An 18,677-nucleotide genomic window follows, 5' to 3' on the forward strand; every position below is an offset into this window, starting at 1 on the left:
GAGCTGTGCAACTTCAGCCCTCATGCTGTTGTTGGACTCCAACTCCCATCATCCCCTACCACGGTGGCCATTAGGGATGATGGGAGTTGTAATCCAACAACAGATGAAGGGCTGAAGTTGTGCAGCCCAGTCTAGAGCAATGTTATGCATTGCGTAGACCAAGAAGACTTAGATGACAAAGACCCAAGTTCAAATTCTGCTCAGCTGTGAACCTTGGGCCAATCACCATCTTTCAGAGTAATTTACCTCACAGGGTTATTGTGAAGATTAAATGGGGGAGAGGAAAGAAGCTCACTGCGTACTGTGTTGAACTCTGTAAAGAAATGGCAAGATAAAAGTGTGGTCCATTTTCCCAGCAGTTAAACAGCAGTGTTTTAGCTCTGGATAAAATGTGAATGCTTGCTATTTAGGGAATCCAAAGGGGAAACTCCATTTTAGAACCTCTGGGGGGAAGTGTCAAGTGTGGGCCAGCTCCCTCTGGCTGGATGCCTTTAGCCATCATGGCTAGGGATGATGGGAGTTGGTCCAACAAGATTTGGGCACGCAAAGTTGGGAACCTCTGCTCTCTAATATGTATAGCAAGCTTCTCACCCACGACTGAAAAAACCATAAGAACATCCCTGCTAGATCAGGCCCAAGGCCTGTCTAGTCCAGCTCCTGTTTCACACAGTGGCCCACCAGATCCCTCTGAGAAGCCCACAGGCAAGAGCTGAGGGTACAACCTCTCTCCCGCTGTTGTTCCGTTGCAAATGATATTTAGAGGCATCTTGCCTCTGAGGCTGGAGGTGGCCTATAGCCCTCAGATTAGTAGCCACTGATAGACCTGTCCACCTTGAATTTATCTAAAACCCTCTTAAAGCCATCCAGGCTGGTGGCTGTCACCACATCTCGTGGCAGAGAATTCCACAAGTTGATTATGCGTTGTGTGAAAAAAGTACTTCCTTTTCTTGGTCCTACATTTCTTGGCAATCAGTTTCATCGGATGACCCCTGGTTCTCATGTTATGAGAGCGGGAGGAAAACATCTCACTATCCACCCCTATCCGGCTAGGGTGTGCAATTTTGAGCAGGAAAACAAGCAGCAGCAGTCAGGTTAAGCAGCAGCCTCTTCTCTCCCATTGTTCCTTTGCTTAAACTCATAGCCTAACAAGGCTGCTTTGGGTTTTAAAAAAACGTGACAGGGAAGAGTGACATATGACTGCACATAATGTCCACTTTGGCCCTTGACTCCTATGCTACATTAGCTCTCAAAGTGTTGCATAGATTTGCCTGTTTATATCCAGGCTTAAATCCTCCCAGTTGCCGCTTCCTCTTAATCTAATGCAGGTACAGTTAATGCTTGCTTGACTCAAGGTTGTTTTACAGGTTCCGGTTGACTCTCTGGAGCTTTCTGTATTTTTGTTTTCCCTCGGACAGACTGCTGTGCAAACTGAATCCCAAATCAGTTTTATGAATGCAATTTGTCTCTTGATGGTAATGCTTGACTTTTTGACCCGGGATGGAATTAAAGGATTCTTAACTGTCAGCCCATTCGGATTACTGAAGCAATTCCGTTCGGCGGGAGCGCTGTTCCATACCCACTTTTGAGATGCAGTCTGTATCTGGGGAGTGGTTAACAGCAGGGGCGGGGCTATAACTGGCCAGATGCATTCAAAGAACATGAGCCACCAAACCCGTGGGAGCTGCCTGGCTCTCCCCTCACCCCTGGCCCCTCCCCCAAGCTCCAGGCGGCTTTGCTCATCCACAGCCAGTGTGTCATTGCTGGCTGGGTGTTTTCTGTTTCCTCTCCCTCGCTCGCAGCAAGAGAAAGAAAGAAGAGAACAACCAGCCTGGAATGAGCTGCAGTGGACTGCATGAGCTCTTGCGGGTAGGGCTGGCATGTGTGCACTGCACCCATGCAAAGAATCTGCCCACAGGGCCACCGGGGAGAGGGGCAAACACAGGCCCACCCTCTCCTAGCTACACCACTGTTTCACAGCACCCAGAGTAGACTCATGATGTCATAGGCTTGTGTGCCCACTGAGCATTGGTAGCAAGCCTGTGCACAGCCCCAAATGTCAGATTCTGATCCAACCCGATCCGACCGAACCGTGAAACAGTTGGGGAGCACATCGGTCTCTCCAAACTGTTGTGTCATCTCTGTCAAACTGGGACCAGTCGGGACTCCAACATGTCTATTAGAACCTTTGTTCTAGGACCCTGGGTGGCCCTGAAATACTTCTGAAATGCTTCTCATCCAAATTCCTTCACAGTTTTTAAAGTTCTGAAGTACATAGGAACATAGGAAGCTGCCATATACCGAGACAGACCATTAGTCCATCTAGCTCAGTATTGTCTACATAGACTGGTAGCGTCTTCTCCCAGGTTACAAGCAGGAGTCTCTCTCAGCCCTATCTTGGAGATGCCAGGGATTGAACCTAGGACCTTCTGCATCCAAGAATGCAAGTGCTCCTTCCAAAGCGGCCCCATCCCCTAAGGGAAATGTCTTGCAGTGCTCACATGTAGTCTTCCATTCAAATGCAACCATGGTGGACCCTGCTCAACAAACAGGGACAATTCATGCTTGCTACCACAAGGCCAGTTCTACTCCTGGTCTTGTTTGTGGAGGGGAACGGATGCACTGGGAAATCTCCTTTGTTTTGTTTTATTTTTGAATTCTGTATGGAGCACTGGGCATACAAATGTTTACCACAGCTTTTTGTTTCTTCAGGTCAACCATGTCTTTTTGCTCCCTCTACTACGCTATAGATGTAGTGGTACACATTGGTAAAGCACTCTAAAAAGCAAAATTGATGAGAATGGTGGCAAGATCACATCAACGTTCTTTTGTGCAGTGTTTTACTGATGTGCATGTGCACTTGTGCATATTGATAAAAGACCACCAGAAAAGGAAACTTGATAGGATTATACACCCTGGCTGACATCGAGAAAGGGCAAATACCTACCCTTGTTGTTTCTTTTCATCTTCAAAGCATACTTGCTCTTGCTCTCTGCTACCTCCAGAAGTCCTTTGTTCTCAAATGCAATAAAATAATAGGCACATATCTGGACACATTGAAGATTTGGTCACTCCCCTCTGGGTCAGTGGCAGAGGTCAAGTGAGCAAAGAGGTGGCCTTGGTGAAGAAGAAGATTGGGTCCAGGGCACTCTTGGTGAGGTTCCCTTGTTGAGGCATGAGCCTCAGCAGATGCCCATGGGAACACAGGAAGCCACCTTATACCAAATCAGATCATTGGTCCATCTAGCTCTGTATTGTCTACACTGACTGGCAGCAACTCTCAAAGGCTTCAGGCAGAAGTCTTTCCCGGCACTGCCTAGAGATGCCCTGGATTTGAACCTTTTATATGCAAGCATGGAGATGTTCTTCCACTGAGTTATGGCTCCAACCCCCAAGGCAGGGGTTCCCAACCTGTGGTACCCCAGATGTTGTTGAACTATAACTCCCACCATTCCCAGCTACAATAAATAAATAAATTGTAGCTTGAGCTGATGGGAGCTGTAGTTTAGCAACATTTGCAGTACCATAGGTTGGGAACACCTGCCTTAAGGAGAATATCTTAGAGCGCTCACAAGTAGTCACCCATAGGGATGTGCACAGAACCGGTTCGGAGGCCCTTTATGGACCTCCAAACCGATTTGATAGTCCAGCAGTTCAGCCAGTTCAAAGGTGGGGGGATAACTTTAAGAACTGGGGAGGGTGCTTCTCTCCCCCGCCCTCACCGGCACTGTCATTAAAATTGGTTCTGCGAGACAGCAGCATATCTCCTTGCCACACCGGTATGTTGTGGACCAGAAGTGGCCGGAAGTGTCTCATTGTGACATGCACATGAGCAATGGACACTTCCAGACACTTCTGGTCCACGACGTACAGAAGCGGCAAGGAGGTATGTTGCCTCCTTGTCCTCCCCAGTCCTTAAAGTTATCCCCCCTGCCCACCTTCGAACTGGCAGTCACCGGTTCCATACAATTCCCTTGTCACCCATCCAAATGAATACAGGAGTAGGTGTCACCTGGAACTTAATGCAGTCACATGTAGTCAGCCAGGACAACAAAACCAGCTCTGCTCCCCAACCCCAATCATGCGAACCACTGTTGCTGTCTCCTCTCACATAGTAATGGTAAACCCCTCCTGTATTCTACCAAAAGAAAACTACAGGGCTCTGTGGGCGCCAGGAGTCGAACCTGACTTGATGACACACTTTACTTTACATCGTGAGGCATGGCTCTTTTTCACTAGTAACACAGTAGCAGGAAAGGTAAAAAAGTTCTTGCCAAAGGCAGGCAAAAATACCAAATGGGTACCTCCTGCTGTTAGGCTGACAAGCTGTTAGGCTGTCTGGGGATACAGCCTAATGCTCCAAAGCAAGGAAAACATGAATCTAGTGTCAGGGGTGTAATTAGGCCCAGTGTTCCCTCTAACAGGGATTCCCAGATGTTGTTGACTACGACTCCCAGAATCCCCAGCTGCAATAGTTTTTGGTTGGGGAGTCTGGGAGTTGTAGTCAACAATACCCAGAATGTTGGGGGCAATATGCTAAATCATTGTAAACTGCTTAGAGAGCTCCGGCTATAGAGCGGTATATAAATGTAAGTGCTATTGCTATTGCTATTGCTAATATCTGGGAATCCCTGTTAGAGGGAACACTGGTTAGTACCCTGGGATACAGGTCATTGCTTTCCTTCCACCTCCAAGCACGCAGCCATCTCACAGCAGTGGCTTTGGGACATGGCCAAGGAAAGAGTGGCACTAGATCCCAGGTTAAGGCTAGCAGCCCTCAAAAAGTCAACATAAAACCGGCAAAACCTTTCTGGTTCACCGATTGCCACTACCTTGGGTACCCACGCATGAAAATTACCAGCTGGTTTTTGCCTCTTGCCATCACAGACACAAGAAATGGCACTTTGATTTTCACCAGAAATTAGATTGTACAGCCTAATCTAAATGGGCTGCCTCTCCCTCTCCCCACCCCCTAACCCCCCAAAAGTGGTTAGAGAAGGAAAGGCCACCCATTTACATTGTCAGTTTCTGGTTGGAATCAAAGAGAAATAAATGGCTGTTGAGCATATGATCTTCCCAAAAGCGTTCTGTGTGGCCTTTTCATCCGTGCTTTTTGCATGTTCTGTCTCCAGTTTCCAAGACTTTCACCCAGAATACCAACAATCCTTGAAAGAAAAATATACAGAGTCCCTGCCATCTTGGACTACATGTTTTCCCATTTTCAGAACTCTAAGCCCAGCCATTCTGGAAATGTAAAGTGTTGGGCAAAGGGGGGGGTGGGCATGTTGCACTTTTTAATGAAGAAAAATGGCAGATTCCTTCAGATGGGGTTGGAATAATGGTCCAAGTGAGGGGTTATGGCTTTAGTTCCAGAAGCTTTTGTAATTTTCTGCCATGAAACAAGCCACTTACAGGGCTTTTTTTTTAAAAAAAAGTTTTTAAAAAATTCAAAAAAATCATTAAAAATCAATTAATCAACTGATCTGCTTCAAAGTTAATACACAGAGTCCTGATAATCTGTCCAACATCTGTGCCAAATTTAAGAACTTTTTTCCATGGGGAAAATCATGGGGTCCTCTTGGAGAGTGGGCACATTGGCTGGGGCCTGCAGGGCTGTGCCTAATGGTGACCCTTTCTGAAACTCTTACTTTTGCTTTTCTTGACAGCTGGTTGATAAGGGCTCACGGAAGACAAAATAAGATCAAACTATGCCTAGCTTCCAAACAACCAATTTGGCTTATGGGAATATCTAAAGTAACTGACAGAAGCTACCTTTCCACATTACAAGTGGCACTGAAACAAGAAGTGTGATTCCCTCATACAGTCACACTTGCTGTTTTCAAGCTTCTGTAACATCTGAAAAAGAAGCTTGTGAATCTACCATGTGGGAGGTGCGTGTGCACATCCCCACCACCACATAAGTCTATTTTATCCACATCTTCCTACTGGAACTATGCACAAAGTCCCTTTTAAGGGATTATGGGAAAAGAGCAAAAACAGGAAGTTGCACAGGAAGCTGCCTTATACCGAGTCAGACCGAGTATACCGAGTTGGGTCTATCTTGCTCAGTATTGTCTACACAGACTGGCAGCAGCTCTCCAAGAATTCAGGCTGGAGACTTTCCCAGCCCTATCTGGAGATGCTGCCAGGGATTGCTTCCATGAAGCAAGGTGATGTGGTTGCTTCAAGCTCGGGTGTTGGGAGGGCTCAGTGAGGTGGCAAATGCCAAGCCCCATCATATAGGAACATAGGAAGCTGTCTTCTACTGAGTCAGACTATTGGTCCATCTAGCTCAGTATTGTCTACACAGACTGGCAGCAGCTTCACCAAGGTTGCAGGCAGGAGTCTCTCCCAACCCTATCTAGAGATGCCAGGGAGGAAACTTGGAACCTTCTACATGCAAGCATGAAGATGCTCTTCCCAGAGCAGCCCCATCCCCTAATGGGAATATCTTGCAGTGCTCACACATTTAGTCTACCATTTAAATGCACACCAGATCAGAGCTGCTTAGCAAAGGGACAGTTCAAGCTTCATACCATAAGACCAGCTCTCCTCTCATCCTCTGCCACTGTCTTTCCTTGCCCCCATAAGATCTATTGTTCATTTCCCCTTCCTCACCCAGCTAGGGAGCATCTCTTCTTAACCCCTCCCTGCTGTCTTGAGCTAGGAACGGCCATGCCATCACTCGCTGGATTGAACAGCCATGCCACCACTGCTGCCTTTGTGAACACGGGCTGAGAATGCTGATCCCCCTACTGTAGCGGGGGGGGGGGGCATCATATTGTCTGCCTCGGGCAGCAAAATGTCTTGGAGTGCCCCTGTTGGATACTATGAGATGTTGCAGCTTCATTCAAACTAAGCAGGTGTGGACCTGGTCAGGAGTCTTGATGGAAGATAACAGCAAGCTCCTTGTTGGAGCATAAGATATATATAAACTATATCTATATCTCTCAGATAGATAGATAGATAGATAGATAGATAGATAGATAGATAGATAGATAGATAGATAGATTTCTCAGTTTTTAGCTTTTATTTTAATTTGAAACTCTTAAACAATTGTAATTTTAAATGTGGTTTTAGCCTGGTCTTTTAATTTGTTTAACTTATATTTGGTTAACTTTATTAGTCTCATTTTACATTGTATCTTTTTATTAATGTTGTGAGCCGCCCTGAGCAGTAGTGTACTGGAGGGGTGGGGTAGAAATATTGTAAATAAAATGAATAAATAAACGAGTAGGTGAGGCCCATGGTTGACTGGGCAAAGGCATTTTTGCATAGAAAGGAAAGTACAAGAAACTAAATATATTTAATAGAATTTTTTATTAAAGTGTTTGCAAAAGGGAAGCAAAAGAATAGTTTGAAATGTGTAGGATTTCAACTTCAAACATTCATTTTATTGAATAATTATCAAATTTGGTAAATTTGAATGACAGTAAATTTGAATCTGAGAAAGATTTTCTGCTTCTCTTGGACATGATGACATGTTGAAGTTATTGATCTGATTATTGATTATGACATTCTTGATCTGGTTAAAAATCTGTGGAGAACAATAACAGTTAAAATATGATACCAATGTCAAAAGTAGTGCATTCAGCTAACTTAAGTGGCAGAATTGTTTATGCAAAATATGGTAACTGTAGGTAATCCAGAAGTATGACTTCATTTCGTACAAACACACCCACAAAAAAACTCTTCAAAATATATATGTATACTTAAAAAAAAAAAAAACCCTCTAAAAATATTCTCAAGTGAAGCGTCCCAGAATATATATTTTTTAAGTGTTCTAATAATGTTCTCAAGAGCACATACATGCTAGAAATCCCTCAAAAGCTCCCGGCATACAGCTTGGACATCTCCTCTGTGAGATCAAGAGCTATACACAGTTTAAAACCCTTTCTAAATAGTATTACTTCCCCAAAGGAACTTTATTTTATTTTATTTTATTTAAAATATTTATACCCCACCCCTCCAATAGACTACTGCTCAGGGCGGCTCACAACAATAAAATAGATACAAGACACAATAAAAGTAATAAAATTAACCACGTTGAAGGAGTTAAATGTCAGGTTAAAAACACACTCATTAATTAGGTTCAAATTAAAAGTCATTTTAAAAGCTAAAAACTGAAAATTATAAAAAGCTAAAGAACCTACCAGATATAACTAAAAATGGAGCATTTAAAAGCCTCCTTAAAATATGTGCTTTAAGTTTGTTTTTTAAAAACACTGAGGGAGGGAGCATGGTGAAGCTCTTCAGGGAGGGTGTTCCAAAGCCGAGGGGCCACAACCGAAAAGGCCCCGTCTCTAGTCCCCGCCAGCTGGATTTCTGTTACTGGCGGGGCCATGAGCAGGGCCTGAGACAATGAGCGGAGGACCCTGGCAGATTCATATGGGTGAATGCAATCCAACAGGTACCCCGGCCCCAAGCTGTGTCGGGCTTTAAAAGTCAAGACTTTGGGGAAGTCGTTTTGTGAAGTCTCTGAAAATTCTAATGCATTGTAGCACAGCTACAATGCCCAAAATACCTTGGGAGGAAAGCCATGGCAGCTAAACTATTGGGGGGGGGGAAGGAAGCACTCTCCCCACCCCCAGATATATGGCCATCTTAATTTGAAGCAGCAGTTGTTTTATTTATATGTGTCCCCTTCTGAAAAAATTCCGGAAGAAACCCATATTTCAATCTGTAGTATAGACATGCTTTTTAACATCACTTGCTCAAACTAGAACGTTGGTAGGGCCAGAAATATACGGTCTTTCGTCTTTCCTTTTCCTTTTTCCCCCAACAGTGTTCCTATATACCCAAGTGCACCAACAGCTTTGAGGAATCTCTGTCCCTTGTGAATGTCGTCATGGAGAACTTCAAGAAGTATCAGCACTTTCCCTGTTTTTACGACCCAGACGGCGTTCAGAAGAATGTGTTGCTAACCAAACTTTACAGTTCCAATGTGCTATTCCACTCCCTCTTCTGGCCAACGTGCATGATGATAGGAGGAGTTGCCATTGTTGCCATGGTTAAGCTGACCCAATACCTGTCCCTTCTCTGCGAGAGGATCCAAAGGATCAACAGATAGAATTCGTAGCTCGCTTCTGGGATGGATTTACAGCTGAAATACTGTTTTTTTCATTCTTCACCAAAGAACCTTAAGTTTGTAATGTGTCCGTCTGTTCTAAGTTCCTTATATTTTTACGAAGTAGAGCAATAACGAAAAAGGCTGTTCTATATGCAAACGTGATGTTATTATTATGCAGATGATGAGAAAAGGAATCACCGTTTGCATTGGCTGTCTACATGATCTTGATTTATGCTGCAGTTTATTACTTCTTTTCTTTCTTGTTTTTCCTTCTTTTTCTACAGCCAAATTAGGGCTCAGTGTGACCATTTGCCAAGCCTTGTCAATGAACGCATCAACATTTCAGTGCAAATCCATTTGGGAGGGAATGTATTCCATTGCCATGTATGTTCATGTGAACCACTTTAGTTCCACTTCAGCCCAGAGAGGACAGAATGGAAGACAGAGGTCTGCAGTAAGGTAAGAGGATCCAGTCTGCTGGCTGAAGTGGAACTATGATGGAAACATAGGCCTTGGTCCAGAAATCAATTTTTGGAGTGGGATTCTCTAGTTGCCTCCTCCATTGAGGTCAAAGAGCAAGCATATAGGTGTATGACTGCCGAAGAGACATTGCTGCACACTCAGGCCCCAATCCATAGAATGTCAGTCACCCTTAGGTCTCATTAAAATCTATAGGATAATGGCTGGCTTTAATGGGATGTAAGCACAACTTTCCTTCTTTGGATTAGGCCTTGACATTCTGGATCAAGGCAATAGTCTTTATGTTAGCCTCATGCTCAGGGTTAAGCTGTCTATTCTGGTGTTTTAGATCTCTAGCAACACATTTATTTGCAATACTTTTTACTCATGGATCATTACCTACCAAAGCTACAGCCAAAAGAAAAACACATACAAATCCCACAAATCTATAAATTTTGTCAACTCCTTTCATTTTCTACTCCAACCTGAGCCCTGTTGGCAGATAATGGGACCAGAACACCTTACGTACAAATTTATTATGTGCATTTTTCTTGTATTTGCTACCATATCACTGTAAAGAAGAACTAAAACAAAAACAAAAACACACAGCTATTTTTTTCATTTTTTACTTCCAACTATTTTAGATTTTTTTACTGGATATTTAAAAAAAAGAATACTAGAGAAGAAGACAAAAAGGAATATAATAACTAGTGGTGTATTGTAATATGAATATGTTATATTTTATTATTTCTTTTATTAACTGGAAAGTAAGCAGTATCCTTCTTGTATTTCGCACTGTTGAAGCCTAGGTATAATCATAACCAAGAAGAGCAGTGCTGTAGTGGGGAGGGTCATATGCCTGCCATTCATGGTGGCATTTCAGCACAGATAAATTTGGTTGGTACTTAGCTTGGAAAGCATCCTCTACTTTGTGAGGTCCATTAACGGAATCTAATAATATTATTCCTAAAGAGGATATTTTTTAAAAAAATAACACAAAGCAACTTTTCCTCTGAGAGCAATTTAAAAACAACACCACCACTGAAATTCAAATGAGTCTGTACATGCACTGCAAACCATGAAGTGGAATGGAAAAACCAGAAACACATGTATCATTATGTCTGTATGGAGTCTTAATGGTTAAGACTGCATAACCACTCCTAGGTGGCTTTCCCTGCCCCAACTTTGGGCATGCACTAGCTGCTACTTAAGTGTAGTCGGAGAAAAGATGGAAGACACAATGCCACAGCAAGGCAAGGAATAACTACACCACTGGCCAAAGTTCCTGACAACTGTTAAGAAGGACAGAGAGAAGGGTAGGATGGGTCTGAGATTAGTCTAATGTGGTTAGGTAGACAGAAGCATCTCATCAGGGTGTTGGTGGCCAAGGTCACTGAGAAGCATCAAGTGGGCAGGAAGAACAAGGAATAATAGTGAGTTGATGTGGCTATGCAAATGGGTGATAGAGTTTCTGTTGGAGCCCAGTAAGTCATGATGATAAATGGGAGAGGGAAGGAAGGCCATAACTTATATTACATCTTTCTGCCCACCTTCTGCATAACTACAAATAATATTCACACTTTTCATCAATTAGAACTATAAAGGCAACCTTAAGAAGTTCTTATACTGAAGTTTGCTCAAAGGGCAAATGGTGAGGTACTCTCCAGTCACTCCCTGCAATTACCATAGAATATTTTTATGGGATTACTTATAGGTGTGTTGGAAGCAAAGGTTACTTATTTGCCAAATGGAGAAAGCACATTTGATCTGTCCAGTTCATCCATTTTCTGAATACTTCCCCCCCCCCACCCCCATGTAATGTAACGTTGAACAAACTTTATGGTGTTACAAGATTCCATGAACTGTGCAAGTGTTGTCTGAGCTGTGCAAATGAGTCTGCAGCAGTGAAATTAATCTTTGGTCTTGTAATCCATAATGCAACTTTTCTCAGGCAAATAAATTCCTGGGGCGTGTAATCAGGACTTCAAAACTGTGTGATTTGGTACAAAGATTATTCAATTAAACCTTTGAAATTTCAAGATGCTCGGGGATCAGAAATGGCTTGTTTTAAAACCCTGCCTGGTAGGATTTCATTGCTTTTTGAAAAATCCGTGATGAAATTCAGTCTGTTTCTCTCCTGTACATACCTAGGAAAACTGGGACCAAGGGGCTATAAAGAATGCAGCGGTTCCTTTCCATGTTTCAACTCCCTTCATACCCTTATTGATCTATTGAATGTATCAACTGCTAATTCCAAAAACATGGGTTGGAATACCTTCGCATGTCGTGAGAAACAATTAGATTATGGCCGACATCCAGACTAAATTACTGATTAGTAGTCCCACTGAAATTTAATTAAACACGTTAGTGAAGACTAGTTTGGCCCATTAATGGCAACTGGACTACTTATGAGTAACTTAGTTTCACTTCCAGCCAATGAAATACTCCTCTGTGCTTCCAGCCACATCTCTATCCAATCAGCTTCCACTGGGGGTTGACTAATACGTCTGCATCATGTGTGGTGGGATCAATCCACCATTCTTGATACAAAGATGCAGAACATCAGGAATTTTGGTGCAGGGTTTCATCAGAATGCTGATGACACCCAAATCTATTTCTGTATGTCCACATCATCCGGAGAAGGCATAACCACCTTAAATGCCTGCCTGGTGGCAGCGATGGGCTGGTCAAGGGATAACAGACTGTGACAGAATTCAGATAAGACGGAGGTACTTACTGTGTGGGGTTGGAACTCGGAAGACGATTTTGATCTGCCAGTTCTGGATGGGGTAACGCTTCCCTGGAAACAGTCTGGAGGTGCTTCTGAATCTGAACCTCTCCGTGGTGTCTCAGGTTGAAGCGATGGCCAGAGGTGCTTTTATCAGCTTTGGCTGATATGCAAGTGGTGTCCATTTCTTGAGATAAATGACCAGACTGGACTACTGTAATGTGTTTTATGTGGGGCTGCCTTTGTACATAGTCCAGAAACTGCAGTTGGTACAGAATGCGGCAGTCAGGTTGGTCTCCGGGTCATCTCGAGGAGACCATATTACTCCTATATTAAAAGAACACTGGCTACCAATATGTTTCTGTGCAAAATACAAGGTGCTGCTTATAATCTATGAAGTCCTAAAAAGCTTATGCCCAGGATATTTAAGAGAATGATTTCTTCACTATGAGCCCCATCACCCATTGAGATCATCTGGAGAGGTTCATCTGCAGTTGTCACCAGGTAGCTACACAGGGACGGGCCTTCTCTGTTGCTGCCCTGAGACTCTGGAATGCGCTCCCTGCTGAAATAAGAGCTTCCCCATCTCTGACAACTTTTTAAAAGTCTTTCAAGAAACATTTATTCACCCAAGCCTTTTAATTAGACTTGTGTTTTTAAATTATTTTAAAGTTTTAATTTCTGTTTTATTTTATTTATTTTCTTTTTTTGCTGTAAACCACCCAGAGAAAGGTTTGGGGTGGTGTATAACTACAATCAATCAATCAATCAATCAATCAATAACTACCATGGCTGGCATGATGCGCAGTCATATGGCAATGGAAGAAGGTCTGCCTGAAGCCTTCATAATCCTTGCACAATGCATCGCACAGCAGACCAGGAATGGAGGGGGAGGGGAGCCATTCTTTGACTGGTTGACCCTCAGGAATGGATTTATACAACTGGAAAGGGCTTCTGCAGGGAGGGAAGAGACACAAAAATAAGTCTACCATTCCCCTCCACACTGATCCTGCCTCTGAGGCTGGAAGTGGCCTACAACTCTCAGACTTTTAACTGTTGATAGACCTCTTCTCCATGAAGTTATCCAAATCCCTCTTAAAGCCATCCAGGTTGTTGGCTACCACCACATCCTGTGGCAGAGAATTTCACAAGTTGATTATGCGTTGTGTGAAAAAGTACTTCCGTTTGTTGGTCCTAGATTTCCTGGCAATCAATTTCATGGGATGACCCCTGGTTCTAGTGTTATGCGAGAAGGAGAAGAATTTTTCTCTATCCACTTTCTCCACACCATGCATGATTTTATAGACCTCTATCATGTTTCCTCGCAGTTGTCTTTTTTCTAAACTAAAAAGCCCCAGGTGTTGTAGTCTTGCCTCATAAGCAAGATGCTCTAGGTCCCTGATCATCTTGGTTGCCCTCTTCTGCACCTTTTCCAGTTCTACAATGTCCTTCTTTAGATGTGGTGACCAGAATTGTATGCAGTACTCTAGGTGTGGCCGCACCATCATTTTGTATATGGGCATTATAATATTAGCACTTTTATTTTCAATCCCCTTCCTAATTATCCCTAGCATGGAATTAGCCTTTTTCACGGTTGCTGTACATTGAGTCGACACTTTCAATGAGCTCTCCACCACGACCCCAAGATCCCTCTCCTGGTCAGTCACTGACAGCTCATATCCCATTAACGTATATTTGAAGTTGGGATTTTTCGTCCCAATGTGCATCACTTTACACTTGCTAATATTGAAGCACATTTGCCATTTTCTTGCCCACTTCCCCTGTTTGGAGAGATCCTTTTGGAGCTCCTCACAATCTGTTTTGGGTGTCACTACTTGAAAGAGTTTGGTATCATCAGCAAATCTGGCCACCTCACTGTTTACCCCTGCTTCTAAATCATTTATGAATAAATTAAAAAGCACTGGTACAGATCCCTGGGGGACCTTACTTCCCTCCATTGTGAAAAATCTCCATTTATACCTACCCTCTGTTTCCTGTCTTTCAACAAGTTAGCAATCCACACATGTACTTGTCCCCTTATCCTATGACTGCTAAGTTTTCTCAAGGGTCTTTGATGAGGAACTTTCTCAAAACATTTTGGAAGTCCAGGTATACTATGTCAACTGGGTCACTTGTTGACACTCTCAAAGAACTCCAAAAGGTTTGTGATCCCATTTTGAAAATAGGTGTTACATTTGCTACTTTCAGTCCTCCAGTACAGAGCCTGATTGTAGGGATACGTTATATATTTTAGCAAGGAGGTCGGTAGTTTCACATTTGAGTTCTTTAAGAACTCTTGGATGGATGCCATCTGACCCTGGCGATTTGCTAGTTTTCAATTTTTCCAGACAGTTTAGAACATCAACTCTTGTCACTTCTATCTGACTCAGTTCTTTAGCTTCTGTCCCCGAAAAGCCTGGTTCAGGAACCGATATGTGCTCAGTATCCTCTGCTGAGAAGACAGATGCAAAGAACTCATTTAGCTCCATATTGCTCCATTTAGCTCCATATCATTGCTCCATCTACCGTTGCTCCATCTAGCTCCATATTGTCCGTACTGACTGTCAGCATCTCTCCCAGGTTTCAGGAAAGATTTTTCCCAGCCCTACCTGGAAATGCCTGGGATTGCACCTGGGACTTCCTGCATGTAAAACAGATTCTCTACCAATGAGCTACAGCCCCATTCCCTTCTTGTAGCAATGACTTCTACTACAAGATATGATGAAGGCCCCTGGCCTAAATGCTCATGAGGATTAGACAAATTCTTGTAGGGCAAGTCCATCAAAGGCTACTGGTCTGGTGGTTATAGGCGACCTCACTATATATGAGTTGCAGGGGAGAAATGACAGGGAGGGGTTTGCCTTCTTTTCGTGCTTATGAATTTCCCAGAGGTATCTTGTGGGCCACTGTGGAAAACAGGATCCTGAACTAGATAGACTTTTGGCCTGTTCTAGCAAGCATGTTCTTCTTCCTGTGACATAAACAGGGACAGTCATTTCATGAGGCAAGGTAAGGCAGACACCTCAGATGGCATATTACAGCTCTTCAGAACCACTCTTACCCTTGAAAGCTTTTGCAAGGAGAGAAGAGAGAAGACCTTCCTCTTCTCACTCTCCTTGTAAAGCTTCCGAGAAGCACAAGGAAGAGAAAAGGAAACTGTTGGCAATGTTCCTTCCTCCCTATGCCCCACACCACTTTCCAAGATTGCAAGGGTCCATTTTGAAAGGGGAGTGACCCCACCCCCTATCAGAGGGGGTGTGGGACCAGGCCACACTTGATGCTTTGCCTCAGATGCCACAATACCTTGAGCTGCTCCTGGGCATAAGGTAATTCTGCATACAATGAAGAAATGCTTCCTTTTCTTTGTCTGGAACAATGGAATGACCTTCTCCTAGTCCTTTGAGAGAGAGAGGCGGAAACAGAGAGAATCATTTTCTTTCTAGTCATTTTGTAAAACTCTATCATGTCCTCCCTGAAAGCCAAAGCAGATCTTATGCACAAACATATGCTACTCATCCATTCCCCAATGACTTTTTTCCCCAGAAGGGAAAGCCATCTGTCAGGGATCCTTGGTGCTTTCCAGACTGGACACTACAGCAGTGTCACTACTTGTCCGCTAAGTGTGCTTCTGTATTGCCTGTGTATCGACATCGCAGTCCATGTGTTGGCAGCAAGGTGTCATTCACTTTTCCGATGCCTTCTTTTGGGTTTTATTGCTGCATTACAGTCCTGCAATGTTGTTTTAAAAAATGCAACATCTTTTATTTATGGTTTCAATATGATTCTGCCAAGCTGGAGTAAACAAAGACTGTATTACCATGTAATCTGGAAAGTGCCCTGTAGTCATTTTCTGCTCTGAGCAGAGGGTTGGACTAGAAAACCTGCAAGGTCCCTTCCAGCTCTAAAATTCTATGATTTGAAGAGACAGAGTAAGAATGCTCAACTCTTTCCCTGCCCTTGCAAATGCATATTTAGCACTCCATAGGGGTGAAAGTGATTAGGGCAGGGTTTCTTAACCTTGGGCCCCCAGATGTTGTTGGACTACAACTCCCAGAATCCCCAGCCACAAAGGCCATGTCTGGGGATTCTGGGAGTTGTAGTGCAACAACATCTGGGAGCCCAAGGTTAAGAAACCCTGGATTAGGGAGACTGACTTGGAGTGGAGGAGCAGTGAGCAGGGGGAGGGTGGAGCACCTCCTCTCCCCCGCTGCTTCTCCACACCACATCATCCTTCCTCAAAGATTTTTTTTTTTAAAGCTGTATTAAATGTATTTGCATGTAGCATTTAGTTCAGCCTTCAATTGTCTCTTTTTCTAAACTAAACAACTCCAATTTGGTTAGCTTCTTTAAAAAAAAAAAAAAAAGCCCAAAAGATGCTGCATCCCCCTTGGTCAGTTTTGTTATTCTTTTCGGAATCTTCTAGAAAGATGTGTGTTGCAATCTGAGGCAACAATCATTTTGCCACTTCACCGCATGAGGTGAGTCAACACAGGTCAAATACACCATGCGGAAAATGAAGTTGAAAGCAGTTCTGTGAAGTAGCCCGTGTTCACTTTCACCAACAGATGGTGGCCTAATAAAATGGTTTCTTCTCATGTCCTCTGTGTCGTTCATTCACCGGCATCATGATGGGGCAGCACTCCATAGAATGTTCTGGAAAGACATTTGCAGTTTTGGCTGCTACGGGTGAGCCACTCTCACTTTTATTTACTCTTGCTGCCATATGTGTTCGTGAACAATAATTAAATGCTCACTACATCTCTGTCAGGGTGACCACCTTGGGTGACAGAAAAGTTAAGTGAACTGTTCAAGGTCATTGGTTCAGCTGGAAATAGGACACAAAGTCTCTAACCTCTAATTGGTTTCTCTGGAATGATTAGTATATTTGCCGAAGTCATCTGGGTTCCGGTTCACTGGAAAGTATTTTAAAAGTGACAAGTGTTACATAGCAAGCTGCCTTATACTGAGTCAGACTATTGATCCACCTAGCTCAGTATTGTCTACCCTGACTGGCAGTGGCACTTCAAGGTTTCAAACAGGAGTCTTTCCCAGCCCTACCTGGAGATGTCAGTGAGTGAATGTGGGACCTTCTGTAGATGCTCTTCCCAGAGCAGCCCCGTTCCCTAAGGGCAGTTAGGAGAGCTGGTCTCAAGGGAGGAGAGCTGGTCTTGTGGTAGCAAGCATGACTGGTCCCCTTAGCTAAGCAGGGTCTGCCCTGGTTGCATATATGAAAGGGAGACTAGAAGTGTGCACCGCCCAGAGCCTCTGGATAGGATGGTTTATAAATGTGTTTTTTTAAAAAAAAAAAAGTGTGAGCACTGCAAGATATTCCCCATCAGGGGATGGAGCCGCTCTGCGAAGATCATTTAAGTTCTAGGTTCCCTCCCCTGGCAGCATCTTCAAGATAGGGCTGAGAGAGATTCCTGCCTGCAACCTTGGGAAAGCTGCTGCCAGTCTGGGTAGACAATACTGAGCTAGATGAACCAATGGTCTGACACTGTATATGGCAGCTTCCTATGTTCCTATGACCCTGCGTAGCAAAGAGGACAATTCATGCTCACTATGACAAGCAGGGGCGTATCTAGGGTGGGGCAGGCAGGGCACGTGCCCCGGGCACCACTTGAAGGGGGGCGCCATTTCTTAAAATAAAATTTAAAAAAAATGGCCACCAAAAACAAAATGGCCACCACGGATGCTCAAATGGCCTCTGCAAGGCCCTAGGCCATGCCAGGCCTCGCAGAGGCCATTTGAGCATTGCAGTGGTCATTTTGTTTTCAGCAGCCATATATTTATTTATTTATTTATTTATTTATTTATATTTAAAAATAGCCACCACACTTGCTCAAATGGTCCCTGCGAGGCCCTAGGCCTCGCCAGGCCTCACAGAGGCCATTTGAGCATGCATTGCAGCCTCCAAAATGGCCACCAGGCCAATCTTTGCAGGCCTGAATAGGCCTGAAAATCAGCCCGGGATGGGCTGTGGCGGTGAATTAAGAGGCCAGCAGGGGGAGGGGGAATGGTGAGTTTGTCTTTGAATCAGTGTGAAATCCTTAGTATTAAGGCTCACTGGGAGTTTCAGAAAGACAGTTAAAATGAGAGAAAGAGAGCAAGAAATACTAGAATATATTCCAAGCAGTGACACAGTTTACTCTGCATATCCTTTAATTATTTTCAGAGTATCTGGGAAAAGTCAAATTCTCCATTTATTTTTAAAACTTATGTAATAGTGATGCTACAATTCATAGTAGAGAATTAGACAGGCACTTCTGTTTAGTTTTCCAAGTACACCTCCACATAGTATATGGGTATTTCATGAGCCCCAGCATACTGAAATTTGTAGTTTTCCAGCATTTTTTGGTCTGGCTACGTCCACTGCTAAATAGTTTTTGAAATATTAAAAGCTGAACGAGCTTGACTTGTATT

The 18,677-nt window shown here is 43.6% G+C and overlaps 1 protein-coding gene across 11 annotated transcripts in view; it reads left to right on the plus strand.

Moving 5' to 3' along the window:
• LOC128351531 (calcium-activated potassium channel subunit beta-2) overlaps window positions 1–11,565 on the plus strand; it is a 504,933-nt gene extending 493,368 nt beyond the window's left edge. For all 11 annotated transcript variants that reach the window (XM_053311133.1, XM_053311135.1, XM_053311141.1 and 8 more), the window contains one exon: window positions 8,783–11,565. In XM_053311133.1, coding sequence (XP_053167108.1) covers window positions 8,783–9,067 — 285 coding nt within the window. In that variant the 3' untranslated portion in view covers window positions 9,068–11,565. The remainder of the gene's footprint in view (window positions 1–8,782) is intronic.
• The last annotated feature ends 7,112 nt before the right edge of the window (window positions 11,566–18,677 follow it).

The sequence above is a fragment of the Hemicordylus capensis genome, chromosome 3, assembly GCF_027244095.1.
Source record: "Hemicordylus capensis ecotype Gifberg chromosome 3, rHemCap1.1.pri, whole genome shotgun sequence".
NCBI lineage: Eukaryota > Metazoa > Chordata > Lepidosauria > Squamata > Cordylidae > Hemicordylus > Hemicordylus capensis.